General features: G+C 41.3%; 1 protein-coding gene across 1 annotated transcript in view; it reads left to right on the forward strand.

Moving 5' to 3' along the window:
* aff2 (AF4/FMR2 family, member 2) overlaps positions 1-17,156 on the forward strand; it is a 155,116-nt gene that overhangs the window by 113,765 nt on the left and 24,195 nt on the right. Inside the window, exons 11-17 of the mRNA XM_035162169.2 lie at positions 7,374-7,494; positions 8,498-8,603; positions 8,703-8,853; positions 9,261-9,476; positions 10,274-10,481; positions 13,005-14,075; positions 14,177-14,292. Coding sequence (XP_035018060.1) covers positions 7,374-7,494; positions 8,498-8,603; positions 8,703-8,853; positions 9,261-9,476; positions 10,274-10,481; positions 13,005-14,075; positions 14,177-14,292 — 1,989 coding nt within the window. The remainder of the gene's footprint in view (positions 1-7,373; positions 7,495-8,497; positions 8,604-8,702; positions 8,854-9,260; positions 9,477-10,273; positions 10,482-13,004; positions 14,076-14,176; positions 14,293-17,156) is intronic.

A 17,156-nucleotide genomic window follows, 5' to 3' on the forward strand; every position in this document is an offset into this window, starting at 1 on the left:
TATGAATTAATGAAGTAGCCTGGACTCTGAGGTCCATTACTTACAGTGATCCTACCTGACGATGGTGCCACACTAAGTTTAATCAGCAGAGCAGTGGCTGACCGTAGCCCCAGTTTGAGCTGGTGGTTATTTCTTTAAAGAAAACTATGGCTTAATATGTTTGTCAATTAAATGTTTAATTAGCTATGACTAAGATGGGTTTATATTTATATTTAGTTTATATCATTGATTATAATATTGACGATAATATTTAGTTTCTATTGATATTGTACAAAGTGTGATGCAACTCCATTGTCATGGTTCTAATAAGGAGGTATGAGTTCAGGTGCATTGTTGGTGCATGACAATATTTAGGCACAGGAAAGTGATTCTGTGATCAACCAACAAACCCCTGATCTGAAGTCAGTGCTGCAGCATTTCACTGTTAAATTAGGGCATGTTAACAAGATAGCAATATGCACCTACATAGATGGGTGCATAACATGTGTACTTCTACTTGTGACACACAAAGGGACACGCAGCAGAAATGATGAATGAAATTGGCAAATTATTTGACCAATCATGATGATACTCGTACAGGAGACATTTTAAATATATTTGCTCCCTCTACAGGGAAGATTTCTCTCTTGCTACCTGGTAAATCTGTCATAATAACAATCAAACAATGTTCCTTCAAAAGGAATGGAAGATGCACTTTGGTTATTAATGAAGAGACCAAGCACAGCCTTTTTGAATCGTGTGTCTTGTTTTCCACTGTTAAACTAGTAAACATGGATTTGGACGTGTCAAAAATGTATGTGTGTCATGCTGTACACACCCTGTGCTTAGATCCTTAAAAGCTCTCTATATTCAGCTTGTAATGTAAGACAGTTACAAGGAGCTAAAAACACAAGACAATTTAGTCTAAGTGATTTTCATGTTACTGATAAGATGACTGAATTGACTTGTATCCACACAACAGATAAAGCCATGTCTCTTATGTAATGTAAAAACACATTATTCGCTCACAGAGCCCGTTCTCCACTTGACCTCGTCAAAGGTTCCAACCATGAATAATGGCGGCTTTGTAAAGTCGCTGTAGACGGAATGATAGCCGCTGTAGCTTAGCTGCAGCCTGTGAGTATGTGGGTGTTGTGTGGATCTTGTGAGGCCCACTGGACACATCAAACCAACAGATCATTTTGTCGGGGTTGTAAGGCTTTCATTTCCCCTGTTGTGCTTGTGATTTTATCACACAAATAAACACACAGACACCAAAGCCTCTGCTGGAGCCTGAAGATCTGACAAAGGCTATTTCGTAAGTCTTATCTGTGTTACTTATGCAACACTGACACAGGCATACATAGAATAAATAGAGTGGAGGCTCTGTGTACTAAATAAGCTAAATATTTGTTTTGATGTGTAAGATATAGAAAGAACAGGTAGACACCTGTATGAAACAGTGAAGAGGGGATGGTCTTTAATATATACTGTGTATATTGTTTCTTTTATTTTTATGTTCTGCCTTGTAACATGGGGCTGAAAGGAGATTTTAAATGAGGAAACATAAGATATTATTGCAAGAAAGGATAACAAGAACATATGGTTGATAATGAGAACTGATAGTTTAAGTATATGCCTTCAAAATTATATGTTAAAATATATGAAGCTTGTTTCTGTGGATATAAATGGAAAATAGACAAACTAACCATTAACATACAGGAAAATGACCTCTATTAAACAATATTGTAAATAACAAGCCATGTCAAGATGTGAAGTTTATTTGTTTTAACTTTTACAAAGTAGCATATCATTTTTATTTTGTCAAAATCTACTCTGTCACTCTGCACCATCTAGCGTTGCATTTTAATTTGGCCCTGACTTCGGTATGAAATTATTTCCGACGGCTGATGGCTGATTCCTGAGGGTTAACAAAGAAAAAGAGGAAAGCGAGCCAGATGTAATGCTTTCATACACATATTCATCTCCTTTCATCTTGTTCCTCCAGCTCACACTGTTTATGATGCCAGAATAAAATAGGCTAGAGAGCACTCAACTGAAAATCCCATTCAGAAGAAAAGACACTCAGGCTTTCCTTTAACTTCACACGCCGCTGTTCAAACAAAAAGCACAAACATATCAGTGTGGGGAATGTAGACTCGTCTTATGCTTCCAGTCAATTTTATCTTTTGGCAAATGAAGGGATGATATGAGACGCCATAAAAAGGCTAACATCAAATTTATTAAATGTCCCTTTGAACGATTTTGTCTATTATGTACAACCCATTGGAGATGTTCTCTCGTGGAGGAAAAGAAACATTTTATGTTGTAAACATCCAATAATAAAACAGCGTATAAAAATATTAAAGCAGCAGGATTCATTCATTTTCCTTTGCATTGCCTCGGGTGCTGGGCTCAGGGGTCATTTATGGCAAAGTCCAGCACATCCAGAAAACCCAGATCTTATCCAGTGTTTGGAGCAGTAAAGACGAGTGAGAACAACACACTTCTACAGAGCAGACACACGCAGCTGATGTTTGCTCTCACTTTGATTTCTTGCCAATGTCTCATCGACAATGTGGGCTAGGCCACCCGGGGAAGTGATCAGTGTTAAAAAGCAGGCACACGTCAAACAAGAGGGTGCTCTGGATAAAAGGAACAACCTACATCAAGAAGCAGTTGGACCGTGTCTGTGATTAACTGGCTACACTGGCTGCAACTCCCCCCCCCCAATCAATCTGGATTTAGTCGAGGAGAATCCCAGATCATTTGTATTTCTCTGTTATTAGTTAATTTCTTTGTCTGAAAGATATGAACCCAGGACGGTCACTACCTTTGAAGACATTTTCCTCTGAAATATTATCTTGAATACTTGAGGGTGATAATAACCTTTGGTGGGGGTTGTGATGCAGTTCGAAACTTTGGCATTTTAAAGGATGGTTTATTTATTTTTGATTTTTCAAGTATTTTTTCTCTTACTCTATTAAAAATGTCTGGTATTTCTACACTTTTTAAATTTACACATTAGAAATGCGCATTAAAATAAAGGACAGAAATGCACTTAATGACAGCTGTTTTTTCACCAACTTCGTAAGACAACTGTTATTTATTGTAATTGTGTCAGAGTCTGTTGAGTCAGGAATAGTAATGAGCCTTCTCTACATCAGAGAGCTGCTGCTGATTCACAGGACTCCTTTCTACCCACACATCAAAAGATTCTTTAATGGCAAAGGGGGACAAAAAAAACTGATGTAGACAGAAGTCCAACATGTCTCTGCTGTCACAGAGTCTGTCTGCAGTCCTCCAGTAATCCATGTATGAACGGACTGTTCACTGTGAAAGACTGAAACAATGTTTGACAATCCTGATCCGAGAAACATCACATTTCAGTGATTCTTAACCAGCATTCTTCAGACTCCATCCCATCTTTACATCTTAATGTTTTACTGTACGGCCCACAGCTTTACTCTCCTGGTTCCTCCTCACCAGTCTCCATCTCATTTTCAGCAGCAGTCGTTGGCAAAAAGCCTCTGATAAACCCCCACTCCACACTACCCGCCCAGTAAGTAATGTCACACAAAGTAAGCAATAAACTCAAGATGGAGTTTAAGATGGTGTCTCTTCTAAGGCTGTGCTGGAGGTTCCCCACAGGGGGCAGAACAGGGGGCTTGCATCAGCATAGGCTGAGCAGGTGGCCTACGATGGCAGAGTCAGAACCCAAGATCCAGTGCTGGTTCCTAACCTCAGGAGGCAGGACCGGGAGCTGGGAGACTGGAACATCTCAGGAGGTAGAGCAAGAGGGCGAAGGCATTGGGGGGGTCCCCTCAGGACCAGAGACCAGAGTCATAGGCAAGTTCCCTCTTGAGGATGACTTGGAGGCTGATGTTGTAGGCAAGCTCTTTAAGGAGGCTGGCGAGAAGACTGAAGGTTTGGAAAGATGTTGTTTTTTTGCTTTGCTTCCTGCGATATACTGCAATTTTTTTGTTTGCATGCACATATCCTGATCAATAAGTTCCCCTGGGCAGAATAAAGGTTATTAATGATGTCTCAGCATCCCTGACAGTGTTGTACAGTGACTTTTACACATAAGCAAGTTCCAGCCTGCAACCTTACCTTCACATACCCACTTCTACAACAATACTTTGTCTCGTATTGCATGATAAAAACGATAATTCTGCTCCTGCTAGCCCTTAGCACTTCCTCAAGTAATTCCACATGCATCTGCACATATATGTAATAATTTGTGCAAGATAACTGATCTCAGAGCAGTTGAAGTAGAGTCAACAGCAGCTTGACAAGCACTTGTTTGTAGCTGTAGTCCATCACCAGAGATCCCAGGCTTGATCCTCAAGGTGCAAAATCTTTGCAAACAGGTAACATCTGATCCTCTATGGGACACAGCGATTTTCTGAGATATGAAGTAAGAGGAGATATCCCTTCCACTTCGGTATCGTCCATAGTTGATGTCTTTTTCTTTTTTTTTATCAGTAGAGCACTGCTTGACTCGGTTGCCCTGACGACACGCCACTGCTGTGGTTATTTAGAAATGACATGGAACATATATATGCAATGTTTCCTGCCTGGAGGGAAAGCTGAATGTCATGATTGATAAGTCACTTTATGGGAATCAAATCTCTGGCATTGCTTTTTTGTGTTGTGGTGTTGATTTCCCAGCCAGCATTTTTTTATTTTTAGTTCTTAAGAGTTCCTGAAGCTGTGTTAATATGTTTCCAAACACACAGCAGTGATTTAATGGAGGGCGGCCTACACAAAAGTGAAACACAAACACACACCATGTAAACAGGGAGTTTGACTCATCACTTTGCCAATACTGTTTCAACTGTGATGCTAATGGAGCAAAGTGAGGTGGACATTTAATTGAAATCAAAGGAGAGACAAAGAGAAGAGATGAGTAATGATGAATAAGAGAAACAGGCCAGAGACTGCATTCATACAGTATCTGTCACCGTGTGTGTGTGTGTGTGTGTGTGTGTGTGTGTGTGTGTGTGTGTGTGTGTGTGTGTGTGTGTATGCATGTGTGTGAGTTTGTGCGTGCGTTTGCCTGTGTGTGTGTTGCCTGAGGAACAGTTGATGGATTTGCTGCTTGACTGCTCACACAGATTGGTGTCTGCTGTGATGGCAGCCTTGAACTGAAATTGCGTGCACGCTCTCTCTCACTCTCACACACGCTCACCAGACACAGTAACACAAACAGAGACCTACACATAATTGCAATGTCTTTGTGTGCGAGCGTGTTTGTGTGTATTTCTGAGTTCCTAAGGACGAGCGATTGTGTTGCCTCTAGGAGGCCATTTCAAAGTGCTGTGGAAGGATGGATGATCACCGACCGAAGGCCAACCAAAGCACCAGAGAGCATGAGATGATTGAACTGGTTCATAGTGCTGTGTTCATGCGTTCATTAAAAGCAGTTTATTAAATTCTGTCAGTTGCTTTCTAATTTTCACTGAATCAGGAACAAGGTCGCTATAGCTGGTTTTTCTATATATTTACAACTGTAGGGTGTTTCTTTAATTATAATCAAGGACTTGATGATATGGGCTGTAGTTTGTGTAAATTATTCATTATTTTGATGTTTATTTGATAATGTTGGATAAAATGTTCTCTCCTCATTCCATCAAAATATTCTAATAATGTTTGTCTATAAATTTGTAGTGAAAATGTTTAGTTTGATGTATTATGTTTTTTCCAATGGACGAAAGTGTGAAGGGTATTTTTGGAGCTGCTGGCAGGTTGTGCCATCTACTGTACATAGGATGAGGAAAGACGTAATGAAAATCCAAATTTCACCACGAAAATAACTTTTCAGGAACTTAGAGACAACATACACACAAAAAAAACGATGTTGGAAAGTCGATTTACAGGAAGAAGCTGGAACTAACCAATAGATTAGTAGTTGCAAAACAATGTAGTGAGCTTCTAAAGGGGCAGTAAGTAAATTATTTTTGAATATTAGTAAATTTATTACTATATGCTGAAGAGGGACATTGCCCAGGGAAGCTTCTATTTCAGGCCAGTGTTCAGAACATAAACCAAAACCAGCACAACAGGCACAGTTGTAAATGATTGTAATACAGAAAGGTTTTACCTTGTACCTGTACTCACTGTACAGTACTGTTTTGTAGTAAAATGAATCTGCAGCAAACATAGACTATATACAAAACAATAGTGTTGTTCTTAACACCCTACTTGCCATTTTATGAAAGTGGCAAACACATGTTTGAACTAACTGACGGGTCAACTCAGTCAAACTAGACTGACAGGGAATCCACAGTCCTGAAACCAGAACTACAAGTGGGGAGCAAAAGAGAAAGCCACACTTTAAATAACCCTGACACGGATTAAGACCAACTGGCAAGGTGGGTCAGTGAAGATGACAGGGCTTCAACTAAGAGTCGTGAATAGAACATGCTCACTACCACACACGTCAGTTTTATGTGAAGGTTGATTGTTTTGAGATCGATCCTCCAGGCTTTCAGAGCTGAGGTTCGTAAATAGATGAAGCAGTTGTCGTGTTGTATAGATATACAGTAGATTCATTCTGAGATGTCTTTGCATTGTGCTTGTCAAAATACAGTCAAAGAAAGACCAATTCTCATCCACAGTTCTTCTGAAAGAAATGATTGTGGCTGAGTCCATTCGGTTGTAGAAAGCTCAGATTAAAGGACAAGAGGTATCTGGTCTATTGTTATTTTTAGTGATGGACAATGGACGGTTGATCCAACAACAGTAGACTGCAGTTAACTCTCACAGTCCATAGGCAATACTCAGGTACTTAATATTGAAAATGCAAAAACGATATGTGACTTCCACTAATCAGAAGGTTGGTGCTTCCTCGTCTCCTCCAGGCCACACGTCAAAGTGTCCTTCAGCAGGATGGCACTGATCTACCGTCAGTGTATGAGTGTGTGAATTAGAAGGATGACCTCCCTTTGAGTGGTTATTAGGAACGAACAATCTGCTGATAATTTATTTGTTTATTTATTGTATATTCTGAGATTAAATTAGATCAACTACATCCTGTCGTGAATTATAGGGATACTGAGGATAAAGAAAAACATCATATGGACTGATTGTGTGTACTGATATATGCATAGTTCATTCCTTTTCTTTTCAGTTTTGTCAGGCAGTGCTGCAGTGTGGATTATTTGAATTACCAAAAAGCAATTGAGAGTGTGGGTGTCCCTGTCTGGACATATGAAAATGTACTTACTTGTTGTAACCTCAAAAATAGTGACAGTGACAGTGTTCCCCGACATCTAATGAAGCTGGTTTAGTTGTGTTCCATTTTGAGATGTTGGTTTGCTTTTTCTTTATTCCCTTCATTCTTATATTCCTCCTTCCCACTTTTCCTTTTTTTCCTTTCTATACAAAAGTGGTGCATCAGGAAACAGCAGCAGTGAATCAGAGAGCAGCTCGGAGTCGGACACAGACGAATCCGAGAGCAGCTCCAGTGACAGCGAATACAACCGGGCCTCACGCACACACACGCCAGAGGTAGGATGACAAGTGTGAATAGGTGTGTTAATGTGTAATTCCTGTAACTGTATCTGTGCACACACAGGCGATGAAATGCACAGAAGGGATAACATAAGCAACACGGATTTTAAGATCATTCTTTCTTGTAAGAAAACAAGTCAATTTTAATTTTTGTGGAAGAAATAAATGGAAAGTATTATATAAAGATTTCTGTTTAGGCAGCAGTTTCATCATTTAGTAGACCCTGTGGCTGAAGTTCATTTAACCTATAAGAGGGAATAGGAAGTCCCCAATCACAACATAGGAGGGAAATTAGTATATATTCATTATGAACCTTGATTTATGGATTATGCCACATGCATATTTATATCTCTACTTTGGAGACAACAAATCATTACTGTAACCATGCAAAGTCTTGTTTATTCTGTGAGTCAAAAGCTTTATTGATTTTAGAGCAGAGATCAAATTCAGCAGTCCATTAATAAAAATAAAATATTGATAATGTGTATAATTTAGGTTACATTTCTTAAAGAGATTTAATTGGCTTGTTTATCCGCCATGATTAACACCATTCTTTTCACTTTGAGTGTGACTGCCTGTCCACTGAATGCTCTAGGTAATGCAACTGATGAAAACTGATTCCTAACCTTGTTTATCACATTATTTTTAATGGATCTATGCTGCCTGGTTTCATACACACTGGAAAAAAGAGAAATGTAGTGAAAGAAAAAGAAAACTTTACATAACATGAAAACAATCAACAAAACCAGAAGCAATAAACAGAGCTGACTTCAAAACATATTTCTATGTGTGCAAAAACTAAGCATGATGGCATATATGGTATTAATAAATTAATTGATTCCTCCTGGTTGCATCCACTTGCAACTGCATGTTCCCTTGAGTTATCACACAGTAAAATCTATGAGGACATTGCACTCCAGATTCAAATATGTCACAGAGTGTATTCATTTATTTACTTGTAAAATATTCAGTAATCTGTAGAGTTTCTTTTTCCCTCTAGCCCGAGCCCCCGTCCACCAACAAGTGGCAGCTGGACAGCTGGTTGAACAAGGTCCAAGCTCAAACCAAACCTCTGGTTCCCCCTCAGCCGGAACATCATGGCACAGGTTGGTAGATATGGAAGGTGTCTTGAGTCATAGATGAGATCGACAGAATAGATTTTTAAAAGTTTATCTGAACTAATGAACTAATGTTCTGCTGCTTAGGCTCCATCAACCAGGGCCCAGAGACTCTCTCTCCAGGGAGAGAAGCACCAGCAGTGGGTACAGCTGCAAAGGCCAAGCCCTGTGGATCCAGCAGCACCCCAGTTCCAGCTGCACCAACAGTGGAGCACAAGGATACAAGAGGAGCCTTCTGGTATTTGATTGAAAATTTGCCAAAACAACTATTCAAGTAAAGTAGCAAATACCTCAGCCAAGTCACAACAATTGAATGAATTGAATTATTCTTTGAATAACAATGAGAATTCTGAAATAAATTCACACCCTGATCCAGATCCGCTCCAAAATTGAACACGTTCTTCCTTGGGTCACGCCCCTTTCCTCCACAAAATTTCATGGAAATAGTTTTTTTTGCATAATCCTGTTAACAAACAAATAAACAAACAAAATAATGCAGAGCATGCCTCCTTGGTGGAGTTAGTGAATGACACTACTTGAGTTAGACAATGACAGGTGGTGGAACAAAATGTAGGCAACAGCCTGCAAAGACTGGTCTCCATCCATAAAAGACATGAAAGAGAAATCATGTCTTGCTTTTTGCAGCCCGGGCAGAGAGAAGGCCAAGGCCAAGCTCAGCCAGAAGGCCTCAGGAGAGGGCCAGAGGTCCAAGATGAGGCTGTCACCGGCCCTGCTGTCTGGACCAGAGGTCACGACTCCGAGGAGGAACACCACAGGAAAAAAACAGCCCAGACGGACAGAGAGGTCAAACAGTGCAGAGGATAATCAGAACCAGACATGGAGCAGAGCAAACCAGCACAGGTACACCAGAAAGGAAACAATGTTTTCTTTAGGAAATAAAGCTGCATCCTAAAACTACATATTGTTTAATACTCATTTCTAATGCAAAATTAATGGTGATCTTTTGCATACAGCAATAATTGGTTGCTTTTTATATTCCATCTAAAGGAAATGCTCTTATTCTTGTTAATCGATAAGATGAAACAATTAAGACGATGTAGGTGCAAATTGTGTCAGAGTCAGTCACATACTTTGAAGAGAACAGAACAAGTCTAACAGCTCAGTTCTAGTTTGGTCCTTTGTAACTGACGTGTTATTTGTTAGTGGTAAAGCAGTTTCTCTTAACACCTTCGTACCCAGAGTTGTCACTTAGTGTTGAGAGCTAACAGAGGCTCCAGTGCATCTTCGAGCATGCTGGCAGCTCGCCACTGAACACATCTGTTGTGGAAAATGTTCACTCTGACTAGAAGCCCTGCCAAACTGGCTGCTCAGCTTGACATTAGGCTAATGAGGAAAAAGAACAAACTTCCCCCTTTTCTTTTACTCTCTTCTCCCTCAATCACTCTCTTTTTCTCTCTTTCCCCTCATTTTTAAGCTCTCCGCATCTTCCCAGTTCAGCTGAATACATGCTGTTTTCAATTATTTCATGCTGTCTTGTATATTTTTTTCATTTTTAAACATATTCGCCCCCTGGAGCTGACCAAAGCAATCTTCTACCGTTTGTCAATGTAAAACTTTGCTCAACAAAGCAGTGCCTTGCTCAAGGGTGAATCTAACATGATTTGTGACGGCTCCTCTTGCTGTGCTTCCTCCCTCAGCAGCCCTGCAGCGAGAGAGAAGGACCTGTTGCCGTCCCCCTCCCTGGAGCATCAGAACCCCCCAAGGCCACGCGGCAAACCCCCCAGTGGGAAAACTGCCCCCAGGAAAGAGCCTCGCGGTGGTGCCAACTCCAACAACAACACAGTGACTCCACCAGCAGTGCCACAGCAAACACCTGTGCCAATACCTGCCGTCAGTGTAAACCAGGTTAGTTTATGGGGGGTGACATGCCTTTGAGAAGGGAGAAATTCCAAACAATTGAAGTGCATGACTCAAGCACTGGAAGTCAGTTCAAGAGCAAGTCCTACACAAGTTTGTAACACATTGTCCATGTATTCTGTAATGATTACTTCATCTTACAGTCTCTGGATGATCTGCCATGAAGTCATAAAACTCCTCAGCATAAAAACGGTATTATTACATGATTATTATGGCTCAACACTGGCTGGTTTTATCGAACTATGGAGAGAGCGTGAGAGGGAGAAAAGAAGGGACAGAGAGATGGAACTGAATCATCGTCCATCGTTTTAACCGACGAGTTAACGCTCAGTGGTTTTATGAAGATTGGGTAGTTTGAAGGAGAAAGAAAGAAGGAAAGAAGGAAAGAAAAGGAATGAAGAGAGACGGAAAGTCACTTATACACTCAAATGACTTTATGTAAGTAAGACATTTATAGAAAAGGACAGGACAAAAAAGATGATATAAAGATTCTACCAAATAAAAATGACAACATAAGGTGAAATATGTTTGGCAGTGGATTCGAAACTTATTCCCACTGTCGCTAAAGATTAAACCCATCACCAGGCTGCATTGTTACGAAGACGATTTGAACAACTGCAGTTCTGCAGAAACAACGATTTCTGAGGGTGTTAAGTAAAAGCAATATATATGTATTCCTACACATTAGGGACAATAACAGCTGTCTGTTATATGGAAACGATGACTCTGTGACACCAAAAACTAGCAAACTGCAGCTCATCTGTCATAATCCAAGACACGACTTACAAAACATGTCTGATCTGACATCTGCCACCTCTTCAACAGCAGTGAGGGGTGAGTTTGTATCACCGTGGCAACCATAGCCTGTATATTTAGATGGACTACAATGTTTGTATTAGTGGGACCTCACTACCACAGCTCCATTCCTTAATCGCTGCTGTGGAAACTCTGGCTCCAAATGCACAAGATGCTGGCGTTCATATGCCGGATATTTTCGCTTTGTTTCTGGAAAGTAGGAGAAAGTGGAGGCGTGTCATTCATCTTTATTTACAGTCCAGGACGACATTCACATAATCTGCTTTGGAAAAAGTAAATAAAAGACAAAAAGGTGGTTAGACGGCAGAAAATGAAGACTCAACCATCATACACTGAATTTGAAGTAGAGATTCTGAGGTCACGGGCTGCCATCTTACATCTATCGTGCTGTATCAGGGTTTACACATAATGTGCAACCTGAGTGAGAACCAGCTGAAAATTCTCCTCTTTTGCTAAAGAAACTGTAACCTTCCCTAAATTACCTGGAAATCAAGATGAGTGCTTACATCTGCAACCTGTGCTTTGAGTGCAGTCACCACATTTGATTCGCTGCCAGTCTTTCTGTAGCTGTGCAGACCAGCTGGCAGGACAGCTAATGTTAGTGTCAGCACAGCTTCCCACAAAAAAAGGGGCTGAAGACTTTTGCTCAAGAAAGGAAATGCTTCTGCCAGGAGTGTAAATAAGAATTATACACAGGACCATTTTTTCCTTTCTTTTCTCTTTTTCAACAAAGCACAACGTGGCATTTATTGGGAATGGATTTTTGCAGATGGCAACATGCACTGGATCGATTCCAAAAGCTTGAGAAAAACCGTCGCCTTGTTGCTGCCAAGCGAGCAGGTTTTCGCCGGAGACTGGGAGCATTTGCTGCTTCTGCCTCTGTAGTTGTCTCCTCACGATGGTTGTACAGACACAGCACTGCAGCTCTTTGATCATTTCACATCTAATATCAAGAATTCAGGGACATTTGACAATTTGAATTGAAAACAGTAAGATGGTGCAAGAGTTGCTGCTGTATCTACCAAGAAAATGACTGGTTATAAGCTGCTTTTAGACATTCACTGAAATCCGGAAATTAGTTTAATTTTCCAGATAGGCTATATGTGAGAATTTAAATGTCATCGTTGTTCTGAACGGAGAAAAAGGTCTGTGATGTGGGTGTGATGACGTTTCTAACACACAACAGAAGTCTTGTATTACTCTAACTGTCAATAAATCAGTAATCAGCTGATCCTTTCGAGAAGTACTCTGTGTCCAAGGCCTCAAGTACAGTCGTACATTATGTCAGTGCCTTAGAGCTGAGCTACACTGTGAACATGGGCTCTAAAGACTTACAAGTATCATACTTTATACACCAAAGTAAAGATTTACTATGTCTTAGAAAGTTTAAAGAATTTAAAATAAGAAACTCAAACATGAGTCTGTCCGTACTCATCTGTCTGACTCTGACATTCAAAATTAGACAAACGTGTTTCAGTTCACTTCACAGATTACTAGATACTTCCTGCAAACAGCTTTGTCTGTATTTAAAAAAGAAGATTTTTTAAAATACTTGTGGTGATAGTTTAGCAAGCAAAGTGAAGGGTGTGGAGAGAACACAGCGTATGTGTATTTTATTTGTGTCACATTTTCCTTACATGTTGGTTCATATAAATAATTCTGACCCATTCTTTTTACCATTTTTCGCCTGTAAAGCAGGATAAGAGGAAACACCGAGGGCCGAGCACCAAAATCACACCCAAGTCCCGGGAATTTATCGAAACAGATTCCTCCTCCTCCTCCTCGGAATGCCATTCAGAGTCGGAGGAAGCCATGAAGATCCCCGCTCTGCCGCAGACAACACGCCCTGCCATTAACACGCAGACTCTGTCCAGCACGCACATGCACACGCCTCTCCTCCCATGCCTTGGCCCTGCTGCCAGTTTGGGGAGTCTGGGGACATTTGGAGGGAAAGGACTGCGAGTCAAAGACAGTAGCAATGTGACCACTAATGGTAGCAGCAGTAGTAATAGTAGCATCAGCAGTGGAAACAATGGCAGCAGTAATAGCTGTAACTCCCTAAGCATTAGCAACATAAGTGGTTCCTTTGGTCCTTCTGTTCCTGATCCTGGAGGGTTAGGAGGACAGTGTAAGGACCTGGAGTCCATGTCACCACCTTCCAACACGGGGCACGAGGTGCCACTTTCCCCCCTTAGGGAGTACCAGGAGATCCAGAGTTTATGGGTGAAAATCGAGCTAAGTTTGCTCAGCAGGGTGCCCGGCGGCCAGGGCTTGGGGGAAAAATCCCGGGTGGGACTCACAGAAAGGGACGGGAGTGAGGGGAGGGACAGGGACAGGCAGGGGGAGAGGACAGGTGTAGCAGAGAGAGAGAGACAGAAGCAGGAAGACAGAGAGTGGCCAGGGCTGAGAGAAAGACAGAGGGTAACTAAAGGGGAGAGACAGGAGGACGAAAGTGAGCGATTGGTGCAGGACAGAGAGAGGCAAGGTGACAGAGACAGATTAACAGAGAGAGAGAGGCAGACGGATAGAGAGGACAGAGAAAGATTAGGGCTTGGGGAGAGGGAAAGGACGACTGCGAGGGACAGAGAGAAGGCATGCCTGGGTCTGGGGGTCCTGGACAACCCCCCTGTGCAAGAGCAGAGTAATCCCCGGCTGGCTGGGAGGACAGAGAGAGGAGAGAACGAAGGTAAACACAGGAGACAAGCAGCTGGGAGCACGATGGTCCCCACAGAGAAACACGCCAGCAAGAACAAAAGGAAACACAAGGTGTGTGTAGAGATTTTTATTGTATGTTTTTCCACCTTGTTACTTGCAAACACTTTTCTCTCCATCTCTAACGCGTGTTCTCTGTTTGTCTATGGTCCCAGGCTGACCACACTGAGTCATCAGTCAACGGCAACAAGAAGCTGCGACTGGACAAAGACTGTCAGCTCCTCCCACCCTGCATCTCTCCAATACACAACCACAAGAACAGCTCTACAGAGTAAGTATTAACAGCTTCCCGAGGGACTAAGCAGGAGGGAACACAAGAGGACACAGTACTGTAGAGCAAAGTCATGAGGTTGTAGAAAAACGTCCCTCAGAGTCAACAGCGCAGACTCTTGAGCCTTACAGTAGAAGATCTAAGAATGGAGGCAGATACTGTATCAATATTAATCCACACACTGTCCAGAATGGAGCTCAGCCTTATCCTGTTATACAAGACAAGATCATAATATTTTTTCTAGAACTGTATTATACCATGCATATCTTTCCAAGGCGCTGCATTTGAGCCTCTCATCCAAACACAAACAGCGTCTTAAGTCACTAAAACTGAGATTTTTTAAGTTTCCAAAGTACCGATTTTCAAAAACTCTGGTTTCTGTGTATCCGTGTGTATATGTTAAACCAAGCGTTATGATGACATCACAGTTTACTTCATGCATGTCCACTGTTGCTTTGTGTAATGAGCATGTGACAGAAACAACAACTGTGGTCATATATCTGATTCTTTACATTTGATAGCAATGCTAGGTCTAAGTGTGCAGCTAAACTTACGGCACCACGTTAACACGTTATTCACAGGCGTCTACCACCACCAATATTACTTGGACCACAGTGTATCTTCTCTGGTATTTGATGGATCATTGATGTAGACTTCAGTGCCACCTACTGGAGCAGCATTCTTGTTTGAGCGTTTGTAATTTTGTCTGGACGAAGATATTTTATGAAACGAAGTTCACGTGGACAGAGAGTTTTTCTTAAATGCAGGTAAAAATATCCACTTAAAAACATATCTGCAGTAGTGTTGACAAGCCGTAAAAGCCAAATGATTTTTTTCACTGTACAATGTTAATCTCATTTCTCGTTTATTCTCAATTTGTATTTAGCACAGTTATAAATAATACATTAAAACAGGTTATACAGTGCAGGGGGAGGCAGAAAACCTAGTAGGATTATACCTCTACCGAAATATTGTTACAATTTCACATAATTAGACAATACAAAAATGACATGCCGAAAATAATATGACTACACACAGGAGTCAGCAAATTAGCAAAATGTAAAGCACAATAAAAACATAAAAACAACAACACTAGTATCAATACACTTCTTATTTCGGTCTCAAAGCACCAAAATGAACATCTCCATCAGTGGAGTTACTGCATCACACACAGGAGGTTTATCATAACATTGTATCGTCAGTCTCCTTCTCCATTATTCACCTCACTGAATACCACAGCCTCGTGTGACTGGCACAGACACTCCTCGAGTTAATCAAGTTTACTGGAGACAGAGTATTTTTAGGAGGCTTTGACGTTTTTAATGTGCCGATGAAGTCATTAAAGAGGTGAGTCCAATTCGCACTGTGACACCAGGATGACACAGTGTGATTTTTTGCTTTGCGTGTGAATTATTAAAAACAGTCTAAGCTGGCTGTTGCTATAAATAAGCCTCGACGTCACCGCCGCGCAGGAAACATTTTCTTTTTTATAGCATCTCTGTGTTGTGATAGAAAATACAGCGGGGGGAGGCGGGTGGGGGGGGGTGACCTGGAGTTGAACTCTTGACATTGTGTGGCAGACGTCTCAGTCTGCCACCAGAGTGTCTGTTTATCACCCAGCAGGCTTTTTTATGGAAGCTGTAAATGGGATGATGAGCTCATTCTGCTCCGACTCATTCTGTCATTTCTAACCTGCGCCTTCCGACAGGTAACATCAAGCTGCTTCCATATGTTTGGCTATATTTTGACAACAGATAATAAGATACATACATTAAAGATTGAGTTTTTATCCGAGTCAGGTTTTAACAGGGACAAAATGGTGGCTTGAAACATTTAGTCATGATAGTATTTTGTATAAGTGTTAATTATTTTTTAAATTACTACAAGAACAATAAGGTGCAAAAAAACAGAGAATCCGACTCTCAGGATTGTGGTTCAGGATTCCCTGAACATTTCCCTCTAACTGACTCGTCAGTGACAGGGTTGTTGTTAGCCGTGCCCTTTTCCCCAGGGACTGTTTGTTTGGCGGCTTGTTCAACAAGCTCAGGTGCAGGACAAGAAGCATGGTCATGTTTGTTAGATAGTGAGGCTAATGAGGGTTCTTCAGACTGGCTCTTACGTTGTGTAGCAGTGTGACCGTCTGCTCTGTCTGTGATAGACCGCTGACGTTACTGCTTAATGCAAAACTTTGACTGGCTCTCTGTAAAGATGTTTTCTATGTAGTTAGACGGAGAAATAATCGTTTTTCCCTTACAGATAAATGCCAAGACAACAGACGCCACCATGAGACCAAAAAAATAGAATAAACATATAATATGAATAAAGAATTTAAATAAATGTTTTTTTCTCAAAGAAATAAACAGGATATTTGATTTACAGAGTGGATAAGTGCGCTGTAGCAGAAAAAAAGAATGCAGTTTAATTTAATTTGGACTTTAAGAGCCTGATATCTACAGTGGTACAGTGGTTTGAAGGAGTTCTGCGTGCGAGCCCCAGGGCCATTCTGTGTGGAGTGGGTTCTCTCAGCGGGTTTTTTCGAGGAACTCCAGTTTCCTCCCACAGCTCAAAGACATGCAGGTAAATTGGCGATTCTAAATTGCCCGTAGGCGTAAATGTGAGCATTAATGCTTGTTTGTCTCTATATGTGGTGACCTCTTCACGGTGTACCCCGCCTGTCGCCCAGTGTCAGCTGGGATTAGCTCCAGCCGCCTCATGCTCCTTAAAGGATAAGTGGTATAGATAATGGATGGAAGCCAGAAATCCTCCCACCTGGCAGAGTAACAGTTGAGTCGTTGTAAATGTATTACTGAGGAAGATTTGGCAGATATACTGTGGTCATTTCGTGCTGTGGTGCCGTAAATTTC

Source organism: Hippoglossus stenolepis, chromosome 7 (assembly GCF_022539355.2).
Source record: "Hippoglossus stenolepis isolate QCI-W04-F060 chromosome 7, HSTE1.2, whole genome shotgun sequence".
Lineage (NCBI taxonomy): Eukaryota > Metazoa > Chordata > Actinopteri > Pleuronectiformes > Pleuronectidae > Hippoglossus > Hippoglossus stenolepis.